This window comes from Diaporthe citri, assembly GCF_014595645.1.
Source record: "Diaporthe citri strain NFHF-8-4 chromosome Unknown scaffold_1, whole genome shotgun sequence".
In the NCBI taxonomy this organism is placed as follows: Eukaryota; Fungi; Ascomycota; class Sordariomycetes; order Diaporthales; family Diaporthaceae; genus Diaporthe; species Diaporthe citri.
Genome location: NW_025064846.1, coordinates 8370110 through 8390223, shown reverse-complemented (window position 1 = coordinate 8390223; position 20114 = coordinate 8370110). Strand labels below are relative to the sequence as shown.

Below are 20114 nucleotides of genomic sequence, written 5' to 3'. Positions count from 1 at the left end.
AGCCGAGCCCAGCCGCTACCCGCCCACGTGGCGGGTGCCACCCCGCTGAAGCCAGGTCGGCCCTGGCTGCCGAACCCACTACACCCAGGTACCCTGCACTGCACTGCACTGCACCTCCGGGGCCTCTCAAGATCCACCGCTACGCAAAGACCAGACGCGCTTGTCGCGTCTCCCACAAACCTCACATCAATGCGGCGGGCATCAACCTACAAGGTCACTCAACATTGCACAGCTTTATCACACAACAGATACTGCGATCTCCTACAATTCCTCCGGGGGACCGCTTTCACTTGTTCATTCATCACTCACTGGCTTACTTCATTGTGTCACCAACATTCCTTACTGAAGCTCCTGATTGGATTCTATCCACAGCCTCGCACAGACCCTACAGCGGCTTCCTACCATGCTTCGCCGCCCGCCCACCGTGCTGACCCTCACCTCCGAGGACGTCAAGGCCTACGAGGACCACCGCGAGGCCGAGGCCTTCCAACATGCCACCGCTGCGGCCCAGCTCAGGAGGCAGCAGCAGCTGGCCCGCAACATGAGCGGCATGGACATCACGGGGATCACAACCTCGAGCGACGAGGAAGACTACTCTGAGCAAGAGGCCTCCTACTACCCCAACCGAACATACAGCCACAACGCAAGGATATCGCGCGAGGAGAACATCGGGGGCCCGCCTGACGAGGGCATCTACCGTAACGAGGGAGACTCCGATGACTACGACGACGCGGCCGAGGGCGGCCAGGCAGGGGAGGACGCCTTCATCGAGGACGATGACATGGCGGAGGCGGAGCAGATGGACCTCGACGCCGACCAGAATGACAACTTCGACGATGACCACCACGAAATCTCCGGCGGTGTCGTCCCGAATCTGCACCACGCCCGGCGGCAACAGCAACAAGAACCGATATTCCCCTCGCCGCCGCCAGCGCCGTCCCGGATGACGAGGTCCACGAGATCGGCCAGCACAGAGCCGTCCTCATCACAGGCCGGGCAGCAACACCAGCAGCACCAGCAGCAGCCGGCCCCCGCGGGCAGGTTCGCCCGCGGGGCCGGCGCGGCATCCCAGACGCACCGCCGGGCGCCTTCCGGCAGAGCGGCAGCAGCGGTATCCGCCGAGGCGACCACGCCCACGCCCGTCGCGCAGGCCCAGCGGGACGCGGCGGACAGGGTGCGCGCGAGGGCCACGAGGAGCCGCGACGAGAGGATCGGGGTCTCCAGGGGTGGCAGGCGCTGAACGAAGGGCGAGCGGGGGGGTTGTTTTGTTTGCGCCTGGGGACATCGCTCAGGCGGAACCGGTCTGTGGGAAGTGTTAAGCCCTTGGGCATCGCCTTGGGATTGCTTGCGGGTGGTTGGTTGCGCAGGAGCGCGGTGCCTTGTTAGTAACTTGAGCACACCTGCTCCTTGGGTGGCTAAGCGCGGGTCCAGATCAGGCGCTGCGTTGTCAGGCCCTCCTAGTGGCCACAGAATACAGCATGACTGAGCGGTTGGATTTGCATAGACGACCTGACGGTGGCTGGAAACCGTTTCATATTATGCCGACGCGAGGATCACCAGGATAGGCAGCAATTCCGGATCAGAGCGCGTGGGGTTGGTCTGTCGGCTGATGAGATACTTGAGCCAACTGGCTTGTGAGTCTTGGCCAGCGCCACCAATTGCAAGCTGTTTCAAGTGCTTCCACAACACAATGAAGGTGCCGTCCGGTATTTCGCAAGTCGCTGTTTCTTCTCCCGTGGACTGTCACTGTTCCTTAGTTCAGGTCTCAGGGCCAGTGGCCCTGAGAGCGAGCCATACAGATTATAGCGTCACTCCACAGGTGCTAAAACGGGCAAGAAGGATATAAAGGCTGATTGCAGCGGGCCCAGCAAGTTCAATACTCCGATTCTGTGTCGCAGCGGAAGCATATTCAAAATATTCTGGCCTCGTGGACCGTCAAAGACGGCTGTGTCGGTTTCCTGTAGATTGATTGCCTACTTACGTCGTGGCTGGTGGTAGATGAATGTTGGTGAGAAGGTCATGGGACAGGACACCTGGTGGGAAGACAGGAAGAGGGTTTTAGCAAGGGAATTACACAACGTCGAGACAATTTGTCAGTTAGAACGCATTTCAACTTGGTATCCCTACACGCTCGTTCATGAAAGAAATTATCGATTCTGGAATATGCCGACTGGCCGTAGTATTCCCCACCCTGTCCTTCTCGCCCGCGGAGCTTCCTTTCATGGACCCAAACGCCGTGCTTCTCATTGCCATACCAAAAATTCACTCATAACTCAACCTAAAGGTGCACTTCAGGCTATTCAGGCCAAACCCCCCTCCCATTGGGCCAACCAGGCTCCATACCTGATGGGGTTGCTCCCATCGCAATGAATCCCCAAACCATTGTTTCCCTATACAGAGCGAGACCGCAGGAAGGAAGCGAGCAGCTAGGCCCGGTGTTCTCTGGACATGGTGCAACAGTGCTGATGATTTCTGGGGTCGACGAAGACTGATACTCGTTGGTCGAGTTTGGCCTGTAGGCTAGTCTCATGTGTATTATTGTTCCCTGTCTTGTGTTCGAAAAGAACAGACGGAGGTAATCAGGGACCCCAGAAGTGCCTCGAGCATCACCGCGAAGGAATGAGCTCCCCGGCGTAGCCACGTTCAATGATTGGTAAACAATCCACGGCGGCATATTTGCTCTAGATCCGAATCACGCTTGCCAACAACGGCCCGCTGCATGTCTGCCGACTTGCAGGCGTTGGGAAGAGTGAGGCCTTCAGCGGCTGCACTCTCAAACGACGAAGGCCAGTCAACACAGATGCAAATAGCCGATCGACCGCTTCTAGGGTCGTGTCTGTTCACCCGCGGGTGGCGGCGGAGGTGGTTTGTCTCCAGATAACCCGGTCAAAGACTTGTTGCCACCCAACTTGAGTTTGAGCTTGACCAACTTCTTCGGCTTCGACGCAGGCTCCGTCGATGAGCGGGGAGCCACGGGCGAGGCCGGACGGGAAGGCGACGCTGACGTCTGCTGTTGAGGCTGCGAAGGCTGCCGAGGAGTTGCCGAGGGCTTTGCTGCGATGCTAGAGGTTGGTGAAACGGCGCTGTGAGGAGACGGTCCTGTCGGCAGAGGCTTGCGTACTATCTTCCCGGAGGGCAAAGGCGTCTTATGCTGCTGTTGGGATGACTGCGCATTCGACGAGGAGCCCGCGCTAAGGGTAGACGTCGACGAGATCATGGAGACGTCGACATTGGCAGGTGACGAGCCTTGCCTGGATGGCGTAGCAGCTGGCGGGATTGCTCGTGCAACTGGCGTGGCTACGATGGAGTCCGCAGGCGGTATGGCCCTAGCTTTGGACGAGGGTATACGCGCAATCTGCTGCCTCTTTTGCTCCGTGAGGTGGCCATATTTCAAAGCCACAATTCGAGAACGTCGAGGCGCGGGCGATGCCTCCGTATCGGCCAATTTGCGCTTCTTGGAGAGTTTGGGTACCTTCGAGCTCGAGCTGACATGGCGAGAGGGTTCTGGTGTGTGTGTGCCTGCGGCAGACTGAGGGGCAGAGGGGAGCTTTACAGTCGGGCGGTTCTGCACTGCGATGCTATCGCCTCGCTCTAGTTCAGGAGGAGGGCGGGCAGGAGCCGCAACGGCGATGGACGGCTGCCGAGCAACGGGAGCAGGCGGCGGCGCCGGTGACTGCGCGCTAGCCCTTGAAGGTCCAGGATGAGACAACTTGATCATCTTCTTCTTCGGTTGCTCCTTCTCTTGGCCAACAAGAGGGCGTGGAGCAGGTGGCACAACAGTTGTCACCGCCTGCACAGGTTGCTCAGGTATCACCTCTTCATGCCTCCGCTTCAAAGATGTCTTATACGTCTGCTTGAAGGTCATGACGAGGGACTGATACATGTCAGCAGGCGACCAAGAACGAAGGGGGGTGGGGATGAGACCTACTTTGCCCCGATGGTAATGACCCCTCACCGCTGTCCACCGCACTGGGTACTTCATCGTGACGAGCATCTCGTCGTCTTTGGGGAACAAGGTGGCACACAACTCTAGGAGGTTCCTCTTTTCCGCGAGACCCAGGACGGGGGAGTCGACGGCTTTCCATAACTGCCTCTGCAGATCCTTGTTGTCTTGCAATGCCTCTTTCATAGCTTTGATGGCAGCCACGATATCGACCCGACGGGCTGCGTCCGTCTGCCTCTGTTTAATCACCGCGTCGCTTTGTTCGACAATTAGACCGCCGTGGTCTTCCTCGTCCAGGGCCATACCGTCGTTCTGTGCACCGTTTTGGGCGGCCTGGACAGCGCCGGTGGGCTTAGAGCCGGCCTCGTTTGGTCGAATCTCACTGACATCTAGCTCTCCGAAAGCGACAGAAGCCAAGCCACGGGTGAACGCCTTGAAGAGTCGGTCTCTCACAAACGGCGATGAAGACAGGCTCATGCTTGTCAAGAGATACTTCATGAGGCCAGGCTTCAAGAAGAGGCCGAGCTCAATAAGCGATTCGAATGCCTTGATCTGCACAAGATCCAGTGTCTCTGGGGTCAGGTACTGCATGAACTCTATCCCGTCGATGGCCATGACACCCGACTTCATCAACTTGACCTTGCAATCAAGCGCGGTGCGCGTCCAGATGTTTTGGTACGAACTGAACACCTCGTCCATCTGTTGATATCGCTCAATCTGTGCAATCGCCCTCTCCGCAAACGCCTGCAACTTGTTGTAGTCCTGTTCCTCGTCAGATGCTTCTGTGGCTTTAGCTCGTACCAAACTGGTCGCGAGAGCGTCGAGAAGCTTTGCAACGTAGAAATGATCCGAGAACGTGTTCTCGTCGTTGTTGTTGAAAACCAGCTGGTCGAGAATGAATTCACGAGCTTCCTCCGGGCAGAACTCTTGCCCACCACGGATTCTTGCAACAGCAGCGGGAATGGCCGACTGCACGTGATAACTCTTCTTGTCTGTGAAGTCGTTCGGCCGTGGATTAGCCGAGTCCGGGTAGCAGTAAAACGTCTTGAACACGCGTATCAGGTGGCGCATTCCCCGGAAGTTGTTGGCCCTCTCGGCGTGGCCGGTAAGGGCCTGTGCAGCCATGGTGCGAATACCGTAAAAGTAGCGGTCGTCATATAGGGTCCTAAGCAGGGTAGTAGTTTGAATGTTGCTGGGCGCGTTGCGTGTGAGTTGCAGCATGGACTCTACCTGAGCGGCAATATCTCTGTCCTGCTGGAGCTGGGCCACCGTCATGTAGACCTTGAGGTTCGTTTCGAGACAGTAGATCCACTCGAAGTCACAGTCGACCCGGATCCACTCATAAGACTCCTGGTCCATCTGTTGTTGCTGGTCACTGTCCCAGTCTACGAGTTTCCACGACGCCATGTCCTCCTCGCCCATCAGGACGTCTCCAAACATGTTGAGGGTGTGTCCCTTCTCATCATCATCATTCCCGTCCTCGTCCTGTCCATCTGCGTCGCCTCGACCAGCCCCTGGGGCTTTTGTGTGGTCTTTTTCTCGCTTTTTCTGACGGACCCTCTTGATCCGCTTGTACTTGGTATTGTACGGCATTGCAAGCCGGGAGCCCTTGGTGGCTGCGGCATCCAGCTTCATCTCCAGACAGTGTTCGTAGGGCGTGCCGTCAGCCTCATGGACTCGGAAAGTCATTGGGCCGGTGAAAGTAAGCGGTACTTCGGCGGCAAGAACGTCTTGCCGCTCCTCCAACACGTCCCTCCAGAAATCGTCCTTCTCTAGGGGATGTTCTGCCTTGGCCCACTCCACTTGGTTCTGGACGACGGTCAGTTCCACTTCCAGCCTCTTCTTGTTGAACCTCTGCGAGATGTGGAGTCTGGGGCATCCAGAGCTCAAGACCCACTGGTCCCAAAAACTCTCGAGGCGCAGGCGCCCTTTCTTCTCGCAAGCTCTCCTGAACTGCTCTGAAGAGACCACGAAATTTGCGGCGAAAGGGTCTGCAGCCTGCATGGCCTCACGAAGACGCTGCGAAATGACCCGAACCACTCCAGCGCTATTGGATGACTTGAGTAATCGCCTGTCGAGGATGAAGATCACCAGAGGTGCTTTGAGCGCCATGAAATCCATCTCAAAATCACCCAGGTGTAGGTGTCGTCCCAACTCGTGCAGAGAAGGGCGGCCATGGTCCACTTCGGTCAGATATTCAGCTGTCGTCCTGATCTGGTATCGGTAGTAGTTGTTGCCACAGAGCTGCCTCAAGTAAAGGTCCGTCATGAAATACGCAATACCGCACACGATCCAGGTATCAGTTCGTTCGTTTGGATTGATGAAAATACCAAAGTACTGGGTTGCCAGGGAGTGGACAAGCTTCCGCGTCACTTCGATCTCTGTGTCAATAATATCCCGAGGGTATAGCAGCCGAGTGCTGCAAAGCGAGAATGCTTGCAGAGGCACGGTGCTTTCTATCATCTCCTCTACAAAGCATATTTTGTAGCTGTTTTCCTCGTACGGGTATTTCGAGAAAGTCAGGGTGAAGAAGTCGCTTGCATGAGCGAGTGGTTGGCAGGTATTTCGAACCTCGTCACTCCGGCCAGGCAAGCAATAGCCATGAACTTTGACGGCGTTTCCGCCAAGCTTCGCCTCGTCCTCTTCGCTGCGAAACGTCGAGTAGAGATCCACGTCCTCAAACGGACCGATAGCGAAGCCAATGTGCTGGGCGCCACAATCTTTGGGGTTGAACTTCATAACCTTCTTGCTCTCACCACCGGCATTTTCTTCGTGCTCCCCTATGAGCGTACCGGAGCATATAGCAGTCATATCCAATAGCTTGTCCTCCTCCGTGGTTTCAAACTCACGATGGGACTGCTGAGTTCTAGAAGCCGCCGGTCGGGTACCGGAAGACGAGGACAAGCCTGCGACTTGTGAGGCCAGAGGTTGCCTAAGCGCGTCTCCGACAGTGCGTGGGAATTTGAGCGAGATCTCCCACTGTCTCACCCGAGTCCGATCATCCACGCAGGGAAAGAGACAGCTGGCATATCCAGGCTCGATAGAGTGCCGAGTGTAGACATGCGGGTATTGAGTATCGCCATCATCGACGCCCACGAAGTGAAACCCATCTCGAACATGCGTGATGCGGAAGGGGATCTCGATCTTGAAAGTGTGTGGCTCGATGGGCTCTTGAGGGCCAGACGCCCCAGGGGTCTGTACAGGCTTGAGTACGATCTTCTCGGGCTTCAACCATACCCGCAGCGCCCCATTTGCCGGCTGGCATCCCTTGGTCTCCCTTCCAGTCATGGGCAAGTCGCCCCGCATGTTGGGTTGTAGCCGCTTCATGCGCTTGGTTCTGAGGTGGTGTTGCTGCACGTTCCAGTCGAAGCCTTTTGGTGTGTCCATGAACTCGTACGGATCTCTGTATCTAGCCTTGACCTTCTGGTAGTTGACTGTGATGCTATCGAGGTCGATTTCGCACTGGCGAGCGTCGATGTTGACGAAGTCAGGTTCGTCACCACCGGTGTGGAAGATCTTGATCATAGTCGTGCCTTGTACCTGTTTGGCCTGGAAGTTGAAGTCCAAGTGGACGCGCTGCTCGACGACAGTGTATGGCTCGTAGATGATTTCTTCAGGGGCCACAGCGGCGCCATCAGCGGCGACGGCCATCGAGTTGTCCATGGCGCCTGGCATGTTGTGTCCTCGTCGAAGATCCTTCCCCCGATGCGTGCTCGTCTAGCAGCGTTCGTCTCTGTGGCGCATTCCAGAATCCAAATCTGCTCCCCCGGTCCTCAACCACAGCACGCCGTAGCAACTTTGAATGCTGCCATACACAGAGTCCCGGTCGCTGCACCAACGGTGCCAATCGAGCTGTTGTCGCGTCGCGTGGGAAAGGAGGGGGTGCCCGAGGTTGTGATTCGACAGTGGACGGACTTCCAGGTGTAGTTCTTCTCGGGAGCCGGTATATTCTTTATGGACAGCAAAGTTGGTAGTTGTTGCGAGATTGCTTGGTTGGGGCAAAGAAAAGACGGCAGCAAATTGGTTTGGGAGAGCTTGGTGGGCTCTGAAGAGTGCGACCACTATCTCGATAGCCAACTAGCGCCGGGCCGCACGGACCAAGGAAGTCACTTCCATGGACAGCAGATTCAATGTTAGTATGGGCTCCTCAAGAGTATTGGTTGAATTAATGTCTGAGAAACAGCAGAAGAACACTGAGGATTGAGTGAAGATAGCCTGGAAAAGAAAGAAGTGCAATCAGTCTCGTTGTCCGTGTCCCACGGTCTAACTAGGTACGTACCTCCAGACAAGCTTGGGAGCTTGGCCCCGCTGTTGCAGGTGGACAGGTACCATGCAGCAAGCAGTCAGGCAGTTCACCAGGTGTGGATCAGCAGAAGTCGGGAATGGAGTCTAGGACAGGGGCCATTGACATTCACTTAGTTTGCCGTCACACAGGGTGGATAGGAAGTGCCGGCCCCCACACCACAATTGTTCGAAGCTTTCTCCGTGGACCAGGGGTCGGCTGGCTTCTTCTTCCGATTTAAATATTCCATCCAGCCAGCCTTCTCTTCCTACTGTTTCTCTCTACTCTCCTGTGTTGTCTCAGGCCGTTTCTACACCTGATGTAGGCCACGGCACGGCCATTACCACGTTGCCGCCATCATCATCATCTGTTCCTCAGTGACCCAAACAGCCTGCAGTCGACATTGAGACTGCTCTCTGGTCACTCCGGCTTGGTTGACGTGAACCAGCAGAAAGGCATTGCCTGCACACAAACGAACATACCCATGCCATCTCTCTGGTATCTTGACTTGGTATTATTCCTATTCCCTGCACACTATGGTGACCGATTTGCCAGTTCACTAAAGGATCCCTACAACCACCCAATTGGACCGTTGTGACGCCCACCAGTGAGCTCCTGACCGCTAGCTACTAGAAACATCAATGTTACGAAAACGCCGCCCTGCCGCCCTCCATCACGCAGACCGCATCCCAGCGTGTCTGTCTTCAGCCACGATGCCTTGAGCCACGTCGGAGGATCCTCAGTCGTCGCTCCCGCGCCTTGAGCATCTCTTCATCTCGATATTCTTCCGGCAGAACAAAGTCTTGCTCCTCGAGCTCAGGCAGAGTCTGCCCCCACGCGAGCACCGTCCTCCCGCGTCGCCGAGACTTATTAAGCGCGGCATCCCGCTGATATGGCTTCTTGAAGAACGAAGTGAACTCTGCTTGTGGAGGAGGCGGTGACAGCGCCAGAGGCGGACGTCGTCTGGCTGACTTTGCAGCCAAGCGGGACCTGGCCATGGCCTCCTCGTGCAGTTGCTTAGCCGATGCGTCGACGTCGCTCATGTCAGGTGGATCGCTATCACTGGTGTCCGCCTCCTCGCCACCTTCCTCGCCATCTTCCAGTTCGTCCGCCGATTCCTCCGCCGATTCGTCATCTTCCTCGTCGTCCTCAGCCTTGGACGAGTCTGTCTCCTGTGATGCACGGCTCTCTTTCGCAGCGCGCTCCTTCTCGAGTTTGAGCCTCTTCTCCTCAGCAGCCCACTTCGCGAATTTGTCCAAGACCACCTCGCATTTGTGGACGAAATGCGCCCGAGCAGGTTCAAATTGTTTCTTCTTGCTCTCTGTGATGCCGCTTACGCCCATGGTCTTGAGCCAATCAGGGCCCTTTAGGCCGTCGAGCAGCCGGATGACCTGGGCCTTCTCATGCTGGGAGCGGCCCCTCTCTGCGTTCCTCGTGATCTTCTCATTCCGAGACTCCTTTCTGTGTATTGACTCATAATAAGAGTCGGGCAGTGGATCGGTCAGCGTCTTGCCCTTGTACTGGCCCTCCAACCAACTAAGATCGATTGTTTGTGAATCATGGAGATTTGTAAACAGTTCGTCGCCGTAGCTGCGGGTCGGGAAAGTAGAGGGGGTCGAGTGGGGCTCGTGGCGCGGCGCCGAGGTGGAGGCGGATGACGGATATGTGTCGACAACAACTATAGGGGTGTCGAGCATCAAGATGTCTGCAGAAGAACGTAGGTATTGTCAGCCGCGCCGTCGTGGAGTATGTGTGAGATCAATGGGGAGGGCAGTGGTGATTTGGCATACGTTCTTCCTTGGGCACGTTTCCGATCACTTCGTCATACTCGGGAAAGTAGGCCGACAGTTCGCTCTTGAAGCGGACGCCCTCTTGCGACCGTAGCTTGCGCCCCTGGCCGTTACTGGCGGCCATGTCGGCAGAACTGGGCTGTAGCCTGTCCAGCTCATGCTTAATCCCATTGACGACCTTTTCTCTGTGTTTTGTAGGGACGGCGGAGTCATCGGCGGCGGAGGTGGCTGCATCGCCGGTTGCGGGTGCAGGCGCGGGTGCTGGGCTGTGGGAAGCAGCGGGCGGCGGCGGAGGAGCAGGTGCGCTGGCAGGGTGACGATGGTCCTGCTTAGGGGGCTTGTGGGTCGAGGTCGGGCGGTGGTGCTGCCTGGCATCGACGTTCTCGGGGAACAACCTGGCCTGATACTGGCTCTTTGAAGGGATCTCGACCGTGATCTTGGCCTTCTTTGGGGATTTGAGGTCGTATCTCAGGTTTGTCGCGTCGTGCAGGCGCTTGAGGGGCCGGCTTGAGTTCTGCTGGTGCAGGCGCGTGGCAGCGGCAGTGGCAGTGGCAGTGGTGCGATGGGCGTGTGGGAGTGGAGGGAGGGCGACAAGAGTCTCAGCTCTACGAGTAGAGCGAGTGCTGGTCGCAGTCATTGCCATTCTTCTGCAGGCGACTTGCTCCTCGCATGTTCTGCTGGGCCGGTCAGAATGATGGAAACCGGGTCGTGTCAATTGAGGATCTGATGGCTCGACTGTTTGATGCATTGACAGTTGCGACGTCTGGTGGGAAATTTTGCGGGCGCCGGCCTGCTTGGCTGGGCTCTCTCCTCCTGCGTCAGACCTCCTCGCCTCCTCAATCTCAGCCCAGTGTTTAGCTGCTGCCCGCTGCCAGCCAGCCCTGGCCCGTCCTTCTTCTAGGGGATGCGGCCACCCTGTGGACTGCCCCAAACAGCCCTGCTGTTGGCGACTGCCTGCTTCCGGCCCCGGTTGCCAGCGGGCTGAAGGGCGCCCTGAGCGCGCTGGCAGCAACTGACTTGCTCCTTTCATGCAATCCCGCCGCCCATTGACCAAGTTCACCCACATCCACCACCCCCTTTCAAAGCACTCCCACGGATTGATGTTTGCCTGCCAATGCCCCTGCCCCTTCCATTCATTGCTGCCTTTCTCATCTTTTGCCGCCGTTCTTCAAACTCCCTGGCACATCAAAGAGTCACTGAGACCAGTCCAGGAATGTTGAGGTTGGAGAGCATGCTCAGCCAAGGCTCTGAGGCCTTCTGCTTAGCCTTTGCCTGTTCTTTGAGTCTTTATTGGTGCTCATCCATGGATCATGAGAACATGTTTGACAGTGTACAATTCGGTCATGTCTCCTAACCCTAGTCCAAATTCGGAGACACTAGGGTGGGGGTGGACAACGCTCTAAATATCCATGACATAGAGGATAAAAGGTTTTCCTCCCTTGTCATTTCGGTCTCTTATCCGCTTGGGAATTGAATCAACCATAAATATCCCATGGGTTGCCTAGCACAAGCATGGCAATCCCAGGCTGGAGGTTGCAATGTTTTTCAGAATCTGCCCTCTGCTGCTGCGCCCACACGAAGATTTTCTTGTCTTGCAGCACATCCAGTCGGCTGTGCCAGGCATTCCCCTCACCATCAACCCCGTCATGGCCCCGGAGGCTCAGCGGTCAGAATCAGCTGGCCAAGGGTCGGATCCTCCCCCATTTGATTGCAGTCCTCGAAGCAAGGGCCACACCCGCATCAGAGGCACCTACCTAGGTATTGAAGCTCCGTTCAACCAGCAAGGGTCTCAGGCAGGACAGATACAGTAAACACCTGGACCACATGGACCCCAATCCTGGCACACAGCCCTACGCCGTCGGATCCGAGGTTACGCCAGCACCTATCACCCATCGCCATCAGCACCAGCCCATGAGCTGCGTACCCAGGCGGTTTAGTTCTTCCCTGTCCTGCCCCGCCTAGCCTCGAGGATGTGGTTCAAGGTTGAGGTACGCTCAGAGGTATTTCATCACCGGCCGTCGCTGATGACTTGTTCCCCTCGTTCGGCGCCAGATGCTCTCATGTCATCTCACAATGCTTATTCTTCCTGTCACTCCCGCCTCTTCCGCTCCTAATTCGTACTCTTGGAAATTCATTTTGAATTCACCGTCCATTTCTCCTCCTCATTTGGTCAGTCGATGCCCCTTTTGGGACAAGAAAAAGCCTGGAAGTCCCAGGTGAATAGCCTCTCCAACTCCGAACCTATGGATCCTTCGAATAACGTGGGAGTGGCACATGCAACTCCGCGAAATACAACGTCATCGCCGGCCCCGCCAAACAAGTTCAGCACCCCTACCGGCCTACCACCAACTCCTCCGCAGACCCCGTTGGTCGCGCAAACTAGCGCTAATGGATACAACCATGATTATAAACTCCCTGTGACCATGGAGGGACCAAACAGCCAAGGCCGCCAGAGTCAATCAAATGCATCCCTAGACTCAGCAACATCAGTGCGGTCCAAGAAACAGTACATGGACTCCCTCGTGGCGCCCACGAGCGAGGAGATGTCGCGCATAGCACAGGTGCAGCTTACTCGAGAGCAGCAAGAGAAGCGCAAGTCGCGCGAGAAAGAAAAGGAACAGCGCAGGTCCATGGAGGCGCCACAGGCCAGCCCGAGCTTGGACCTTAAAACCAGGCCCCATCGCAGTAGTATCTTCGGCCGCCGCAAGGAGGATTCTCCATCTCGCAACACCAGCGTCCTCGCCGCTGCTGTCGCAAGCGCCACGGCCGCGGGAACAGGGCACGACGGCGATGACATCTTACGCCATCGGGCAGCCACGATGATACAGCGCACGTACCGGGGATACAAAACCCGGAGAGAGATGAGGGGCTTGGGCTTAAACGCTGACACGAGATGGACTCACGCGATAAAAGAATTGCAGTTCAGGACAGTCACTACCCCAAGGGCAAGACAGGACACTGTCACATCAATGCCTGAGGATGCCGAGGCCGAAGGCAGAGAGGATGGAAACACAGATGCTGCGAAAAGGTCGAAATCAGCTCGATACAACTGGCACAAGATTGCGACAATCGCAAGGAGAGCAGGCGGCGACTTGGAAGACGACCACAGTAGCTCGAGCGATTCGGACTCGGACTCGGATTCGGGGCCGTCAACCTCAGAGAGAAAGAGGGAGACCCGTCAGAAGAGGGAGGAGGCCAAGGCCAGAAGACGCAATGATGCGACGATGATGATGGGGCTCCAGTACTTTCTCGAGATGGTCGACCTCAAACACCGCTATGGGTCCAACCTGAGGCAGTACCATGAAGAATGGAAAAAGGCAGACACTCATGAGAACTTCTTCTACTGGCTGGATCATGGCGATGGGCGTCACGTTGAACTAAGCACGTGCCCGCGCGATAGGCTGGAGAGGGAACAGGTGCGCTATCTTTCGCAGGAAGAACGCCAGTACTACCTCGTAAAGGTCGACTCAGACGGCCGGCTGTGTTGGGCAAAGAACGGGGCCAGGATCGATACCACGGAGGACTGGAGGGATAGCATTCAAGGCATTGTCCCGATCGACGATACGGAGACGCCTGCGTTTCAACCGAAAACCACCTACCCAAACCAGCCAAAGCTATTTCCTAGCGACCCCAGCTCCAGAGCGAGCAGCATTAGCACCGCTTCTGAATCCGAGCGCGAGGCTGCCCGCGCTGCAAAATATGCATCGCCGGGCGTGACTGACGCGAAGGGGGTCAAGAAGGTAACACACATTTCCGCCTCCACGATCTTCAACACCCTCCTGCGAAAGTCGGTTCGCAAAAACACATGGATTTTTGTCGCCGACACGAGCTTCCGATTGTATGTGGGCATCAAGGACAGCGGGGCATTCCAGCACTCGTCATTCGTCCAGGGGTCTCGGATCTCCGCCGCGGGGCTCATCAAGATCAAAAATGGCCGGCTGGCGAGCCTGAGCCCGCTCTCGGGCCATTACAGGCCACCGGCGTCAAACTTCCGGGCCTTCGTCCGCAACCTTAAGGATGAAGGTGTGGATATGTCACACGTGTCGATCTCCAAGTCCTACGCTGTCCTAGTCGGGCTCGAGATGTACGTCAAGACACGGCAAAAGGGCAAGCAGCTCCTGCAGAGGACGGCACACAAGAAGGACAAGGTAATCCATCCGGAGGAGGCACAGAAGCGCGAGGAGGATGCACGCGACAAGTCCCAGAGCGCGGAGACGGAGAGGCGGTTCCTCGAGAAGCAGCAGGAGGACGAGGACAAGCAGCGAGAGGAGAACAGGGCCGCAGCCAAGGTTTTGCAGAAGTTGAAACTCACTCCGACGGCGCCAGATGGCAAGAAGGGCGAGGCCGGCGAGGAAAGACGGGAGAGGGAGGAAGCGGGAGAAGGCGTCGGTAGCCCTGCGTCGGTGCGTGCAGGGGAGAGCAGGCCGAGTGATGCGAAATGATGGATTCTAATGAACAGGAGGGTGAAAAATCTGCGGTCCCTCCGGGTGCTAGCCTGGCGTTTCAAGGAACTGAAGGGATGGGCTGACAAGCTCTTTATGCGTTTAAATATATACCCCACGTGAGTCTCGGGCGACACTTGATCGCCACCGTAGTTAGACATAATCGTAACATTGAATCGCTAGTATAGACATTATGTTTGCCGTGCCCATCTATGCCGTGGCCCAGTCAAGAAAATGCATACATCTGACGAATCGGTAATCTCTCCATTACTTATACAGCAGTGACTCATGATCATTACACTCTTGTTGAGAAAGTATGTACTCGAAAGGGGGTATAAGAGAAGCCCACAGCGAGGGTCCCGATCCTCACGAGGTACCATGCTCTGGTCTCTGTCACTGTCCTACGACCATTTGCAGGCTACTTTCAAGCGAATAAGAAGTCTTTTAGTACAGGCGACCCAGAGAACTCTGGGTTCAACAGGATACAGCTAGTAAGGCGAAATTCATGTCAGTATGACATCCTCAAATCTGTCTGCAGGGTTGGAAGTCGTCCAGCAGAGCTTACTTCAGAAAGTACTGGAGCCCGGCTCTCCTTTTCTCGAGAAACTTCGGCCTGAACCTCGATATCACGCTCTTGGGCGGCAGTGTCGGTACTGCCGCCTCGAAGTTGGGGAACGTGCTGACCAGCTGGTGCCGGAAGTCGTCAAATTCAGAGTAGCGTTTCCTTATGTTCATGAATGGGCCCTAAAGAGCACACGCGGTCAGTCCACAGTTGCCTGCCTGTTCTTTGGCATCTGCCAGATCCAGATACTTGGCACGCTTGCGCCCTGCCGGAATGGGGTGTGACGCCGTCAACTCACACTCAGCGTTTGCACCCTGATGTTCCAGACGACGAACGCCCCGATGTTGGTAGCGCTACTATTCACAATCACGTAGTTCGTCACCTCGACGCTCTTGGCCCAGCACGCCCTGTTCCTGTCGCGGCCGTACGACGTCCGCGTCTCCTCGGAGCTGCGCTGCCGGTCGGCGGGCTCGCCGTCGTCGTCCTCCGCCTCGTTGTCCTGCAGGGTGATTGCGCCTGGCACGAGGCTCTCCGTGGATTGGTTGCCGTGGTTGGCGCGCGATGCGCCGCCGGGGCCGTCGGTGGTGTGGCCGTGCGCCCAGTAGGGCGGAGATGTCACTGAAGGCGAGGTCACGGCGGACGTTTCTAGGGCTTCTTCTTCTTGGTGGCGTATCGGGTAGTCGGGTTCGGGTACAGGCTCGACGGTGGATAACGGTGTCGGCGGGAGGTCAGCGCCGTCGAGGCTGTCGTCGGCGGCGTGGTGTGACGGTGGATCCTGTCCGTCCTCGAAGCCGTCGTGGGTTCTGTCCATAGTGGCCCCATTCGTCAAGGCACTGGGCTGCTCGTGGGTGTAATTGTGATTGCTTGTCGCGAGATCGTCCTCGCTGCCGTCGTGGGCCGGGTCGAAGGCTGGGAATTGCTCCGTCGCAACGCTGTCGTCATCGTCCGCGACACGCTTAGTGGTTCCATTTCCGTTGACTCGGCCGTTCAGGCTGCCGGTCGAGATGCGAGGATGTGTCGCCGACGCCATGAAGCCATTGGGTGAGGCCGCTGACAGACCTCTGTTGGGAGCGTGCAATTCGGCTGGTGCAAGGGGAGAGGGGGGTTGTCTTGGGTTGCGAATGGGAAAGGGGAACATCAACACGCCCAAAGAGACGTCAAGTTTTCGATGGGGACGGGATTGATCGAATTCGGGCCTGGCCAAGCTCCCGTGGGGCACTCCGGGTACTACTGTACGTTCCTGTGCTTTCTGCAGTACGAGTACAATACGTGCATACGAACCCTGGAATGCCGCGGGTGCAGGCAGGGGTTCTCGTTGACCACAGTGGATGTCTACCCTGCAAATTGTGGGCTTTGGGCCTCGGAGTGAGCGAATGATGAGCCAAGGGGACTGGGGAAATTACTGACTGTTACTTCAGTGCATCTGATAGACTCGTTTGTGTTGCCTTCTTGTATACTGTTAAAGCAGACAAATGCTCGCTAAACATTAGAATTAAATATTCCGCAGGGTGTAATTCTTGTCCTTTTTTTTTCTCTCTGGCAGTTGTGAGCCAAGAGAACTGGGGTAGCTGCAAATGACCCTTCTGTACATGCTCCTCGACGCTGGGTGGCAGCAGATCCCATCACCATCTCCTCCACTTGGGACGAGCTTGAAAGATTAGCCAGCCATAGGTCCCATAGCAATGTTCTCAAAGTCCCTTCTCGACTATCTCAATGATAGCCTGGTCACCGGCAACTCTCGCAAACTCCAACACGGACGAGCCATGGAGGATCTTCTGCCTCAGATTCACCCCCTTCCGAACCAGCCACTCCACAGCGCGCACGTAGTAGTTCTCGATCGCATCGAATATGGGCGTCCACCCATCCCATGTCACAGCTTCCAGGTCGCTGCCTACCTCGGAAAGCAGCTCCAGTGCTGCGATCGGGCCATTACGGGCTGCACGATAGGCCGGCGTCGACCCGGACTCGCTCCAGGCGTGCGGCGAAAAGCCCACGTCTAGCAACATCTTGATCATGCCAACGTGGCCGTAGGACGCAGCCAGGTGCAACGCTGTCTCCCCGCGATTGCCCGACGCTTCCAGATCCAGACCCGAGCGTAGGGAATCAGATAGGCGGTCCTCGCCGCCGGTGATGCCCGCTATGTGCAAAGAGGTGAGCCCGGATTGCATCACGGCTTCGTGGTACCTCTCGCCCGTGTCAAGGAGGAACACGTCTAGGAGGTGGAGCATGTTGTTCTCGATGATGTATTTCAGCGGATTGAAAACCACGAATGCGTGGCCCAGAACACCACACTGGTAGACTTGTTGCCACGAGATGAAGTTCTGCTGTCCGTCGCGACATGGCTCGAGCAACCATTTGAAGGAAGCGAGATGACCCTTGATGGCGGGCCCGCGGCCTCCGTATGACCGTAGCTGGCTCATGAAGTTACTCGCCGCGAATGCAAGCAGCTTATAAGACTCCATTCGCCCGTGGAGTTCGTCTATCGAGCCGCATGGCTGTCCAAAGTCGGTAAATGATAAGCACTGGGCGCACGTGAACCCGATGTCCATCATGGTCTGCGGTGGGACGTGGAAGGATGCTACTGTAGCGACTCGTGCGTTCGAAGTTCATCGGATTGAAGACCCTCATACAAGGTGAAGTGTGCAAGATTGACCAGCTGGTCCTTTTTGGCTGGATAGAAGATAATCAAGCTCCCGAGCATCTCAAAGAGGTCTTTCTCGTCGTTGAACACCTTGTCAATACCCGGATGCGTATCTCCTGAGTCTATGGAAATGGCCTCAGCCAATTGCACAAGGGTCAGAGGTACCAGGCTAGACACAATCCACGTCAGAGCCTTCGTGATCACTCCGACGTGCTCCGTATTTTCATCTCTGATTTCCTCAAGAAGTTGAATGTATGTCTTGTTTAGTCCACGAGGCAATTTGCGGAGAGCATCTCGTATGGCCTTGTCGGTGGTGAGGCGTGAGAATAAATCCAGCTGAAAAGTGACCCAGATGAACCTAAGTTGTTGGGAGGTCAGACGAAGGAGGATTCCGGCACAGGGTAGGGCAAACTAGTCACTTGCATCCCCCCTGAATGGTGAGATAGCTCGTGCACGATCTGGTCCTTCAGTTCCGCAGAGCGAACCTTGAGCTTCCGTGCCTTGGACCGATATTCAACTTGGTCACACTTTGCTAATGGCTAGGGGCATTGGCAATGTCTTCAAGAGTATTTACACCCAATGGCGAGATGTAATTGCCAAAATGACATTAGCAACCATTACTGTGGCTAGAAAATAGCCCACAGGAATCGACAGCTACCTCTGCCACATCTTGCCACCCTGGTGAAAACTTCACTATTTCTTGACCCCTCGCTGTCCATATACCACTGCTTGAGCTCTCCGGCAGGAGGCAGCTGCATCAGGCACCACTTTCCAGCCCAACCGGCGAATACCTCCTCGATGACACCCTCCGTCTCCTCCCAGGGCACTGTGAATGCACCCGGGTTGAACTTTGGAGACCATATCACAATTTATTTTTGCCATTCCTCGCCCATCTCCTCCAACTACGCTCGAAAATTGCGAAGGGCTGATCGTGTCTGCGAAGTCACCAGATCCTTGCTGTCCGGTCCGGGGTTATTCGCTCTCTGATTTGAACTACCGAAGCCAAGGCTGGCACGCAAACACGCAATGGAGACCTTTGGCGCGGCTGAGTCGGCCGATGCGAGTGGCCATGTGGACTCGTAGGGGATGAGGAGACAGGTGCCGGGAAGACTGGCTCTGCTTTGGATTTCCTGACAGCTTTGTCTGTCGACTTCGAGGGCGTTGGGGAAGCGCTCTCTTAGCTCCAGAGCAACTCCTGCGCCACAGCTATCGAGGCAGTGGCATCAATGGGCGAGGAAGTTCATGTTTGCGGTGGCAGCACAAGATGTTACGGATTTGATTGACGAGACTGACGTTTGGGTGACCTGGAACGTTGGTGAATCCGACATCATGAAGATAGTGGGGCTATTCGGTCTCGAGGGAAATTGGAGGATTCTGGTGCTAGTTGCAAATTCTTTGAGATGTGGAATTGAAGCCACAGGGCGAGACTCTGATTTATGTAGAATCCAATATTAACAGAACACCTCAAGGTGACCTGACAGATTGTTACAGAAAAAATGTTCAACTTCCACACATGACGTGGATCGAGAAGCACATTGAATGCTTCTCAGAAATCGGAGTCTGTTAGGCCTCTGCACTATTTAATTAGCTACCAAGGAGGCATTTCAAGTAGTGCTTGGCGTTTCAAGTAGTGCTTGGCGTTTTTGTTCATTAAAAATGTGATGGAAATGAAAGTCGTGGTTGGTGTTCATGGGTAATCAAAGGTGTAAGTGCTTGAATGAGCGCAACCAATTCGACATAGTAACCAGCTGCATATTTTCCTGCACATAAGCCAGAATGCTAGACTGGTACGGTCAAAAGAAAAAGGCGGTGGGGGGGGGGGGGGAGCCAATGATTGATGAGAGAGAGAGCAAAACCTGGTGTTGTCTGTGCCTGGGAAACACTGATTAAGATTGCCACTTTATGACCAATGCACAAACTTGATTCTATTTACATTGCTTATCGTGTAATCCAGAACATTATTGTCTTCTCAATTCTGTAACTGCTCATATGGTTCTCATTTATTTAGGTCAGACCGGCCTTTTAAGGTGTCCCACAGAGCACTAGGTATTCAATACACAAATAATGTTTCCCCCTGGATGGGTTTATATTTTAACGAACAAGTTTGCTGCTGATCAAAGAGCTAATCATGGAGCTTTGCGTATTCCGAGTTTGACTCAACAGTCTAGTGCTACCCATGTGGTGCTTAGGTCGGTAGCTCTAACATCACAATGTGACAGCAATGCTGGCTTTTGCCCCAACAGTGTGACCTGTGCCTTGTTGCAACCGTGAACGATGGCTGGAATGCCATATACCAGTCGGCAGTGATTCATATATATCATCATGGTCCACCAAGATCACCAGACACTCACGATCGTGATGGCTAGAGCACATGCTCTGCACATAAGCAGACCCTGACTTTGGTTGGAGGTAAATCGTAGGAAGCAACCCTGAGGGCTCTTCAGCCATATCGTC

At 55.7% G+C, this 20114-nt stretch overlaps 7 protein-coding genes across 7 annotated transcripts; 2 read left to right on the top strand and 5 right to left on the bottom strand.

Moving 5' to 3' along the window:
• Positions 1 to 403: 403 nt before the first annotated feature.
• INS49_002157 (uncharacterized protein) lies at positions 404 to 1240 on the top strand (the record flags this gene model as incomplete). Its single annotated transcript, XM_043162971.1, has 1 exon — positions 404 to 1240. The coding sequence occupies one exon, from the start codon at positions 404 to 406 to the stop codon at positions 1238 to 1240; it is 837 nt and encodes a 278-aa protein (XP_043031477.1).
• A 1584-nt stretch (positions 1241 to 2824) lies between these two features.
• INS49_002156 (uncharacterized protein) lies at positions 2825 to 7618 on the bottom strand (the record flags this gene model as incomplete). Its single annotated transcript, XM_043162970.1, has 2 exons — positions 2825 to 3874; positions 3929 to 7618. The coding sequence occupies 2 exons, from the start codon at positions 7616 to 7618 to the stop codon at positions 2825 to 2827; spliced, it is 4740 nt and encodes a 1579-aa protein (XP_043031476.1).
• A 1311-nt stretch (positions 7619 to 8929) lies between these two features.
• Positions 8930 to 10652, bottom strand: INS49_002155 (uncharacterized protein; the record flags this gene model as incomplete). The annotated part of the gene is made up of 2 exons (XM_043162969.1): positions 8930 to 9903; positions 10016 to 10652. The coding sequence occupies 2 exons, from the start codon at positions 10650 to 10652 to the stop codon at positions 8930 to 8932; spliced, it is 1611 nt and encodes a 536-aa protein (XP_043031475.1).
• Positions 10653 to 12438: 1786 nt separating this feature from the next.
• On the top strand, positions 12439 to 14457 carry INS49_002154 (uncharacterized protein; the record flags this gene model as incomplete). The annotated part of the gene is made up of 1 exon (XM_043162968.1): positions 12439 to 14457. The coding sequence occupies one exon, from the start codon at positions 12439 to 12441 to the stop codon at positions 14455 to 14457; it is 2019 nt and encodes a 672-aa protein (XP_043031474.1).
• A 424-nt stretch (positions 14458 to 14881) lies between these two features.
• INS49_002153 (uncharacterized protein) lies at positions 14882 to 16049 on the bottom strand (the record flags this gene model as incomplete). Its single annotated transcript, XM_043162967.1, has 3 exons — positions 14882 to 14945; positions 15023 to 15201; positions 15318 to 16049. The coding sequence occupies 3 exons, from the start codon at positions 16047 to 16049 to the stop codon at positions 14882 to 14884; spliced, it is 975 nt and encodes a 324-aa protein (XP_043031473.1).
• Positions 16050 to 16707: 658 nt separating this feature from the next.
• Positions 16708 to 17568, bottom strand: INS49_002152 (uncharacterized protein; the record flags this gene model as incomplete). The annotated part of the gene is made up of 1 exon (XM_043162966.1): positions 16708 to 17568. One exon carries the CDS (start codon positions 17566 to 17568, stop codon positions 16708 to 16710), a length of 861 nt encoding a protein of 286 aa, XP_043031472.1.
• Positions 17569 to 17597: 29 nt separating this feature from the next.
• On the bottom strand, positions 17598 to 18988 carry INS49_002151 (uncharacterized protein; the record flags this gene model as incomplete). Its single annotated transcript, XM_043162965.1, has 2 exons — positions 17598 to 18018; positions 18954 to 18988. The coding sequence occupies 2 exons, from the start codon at positions 18986 to 18988 to the stop codon at positions 17598 to 17600; spliced, it is 456 nt and encodes a 151-aa protein (XP_043031471.1).
• Positions 18989 to 20114: the final 1126 nt, after the last annotated feature.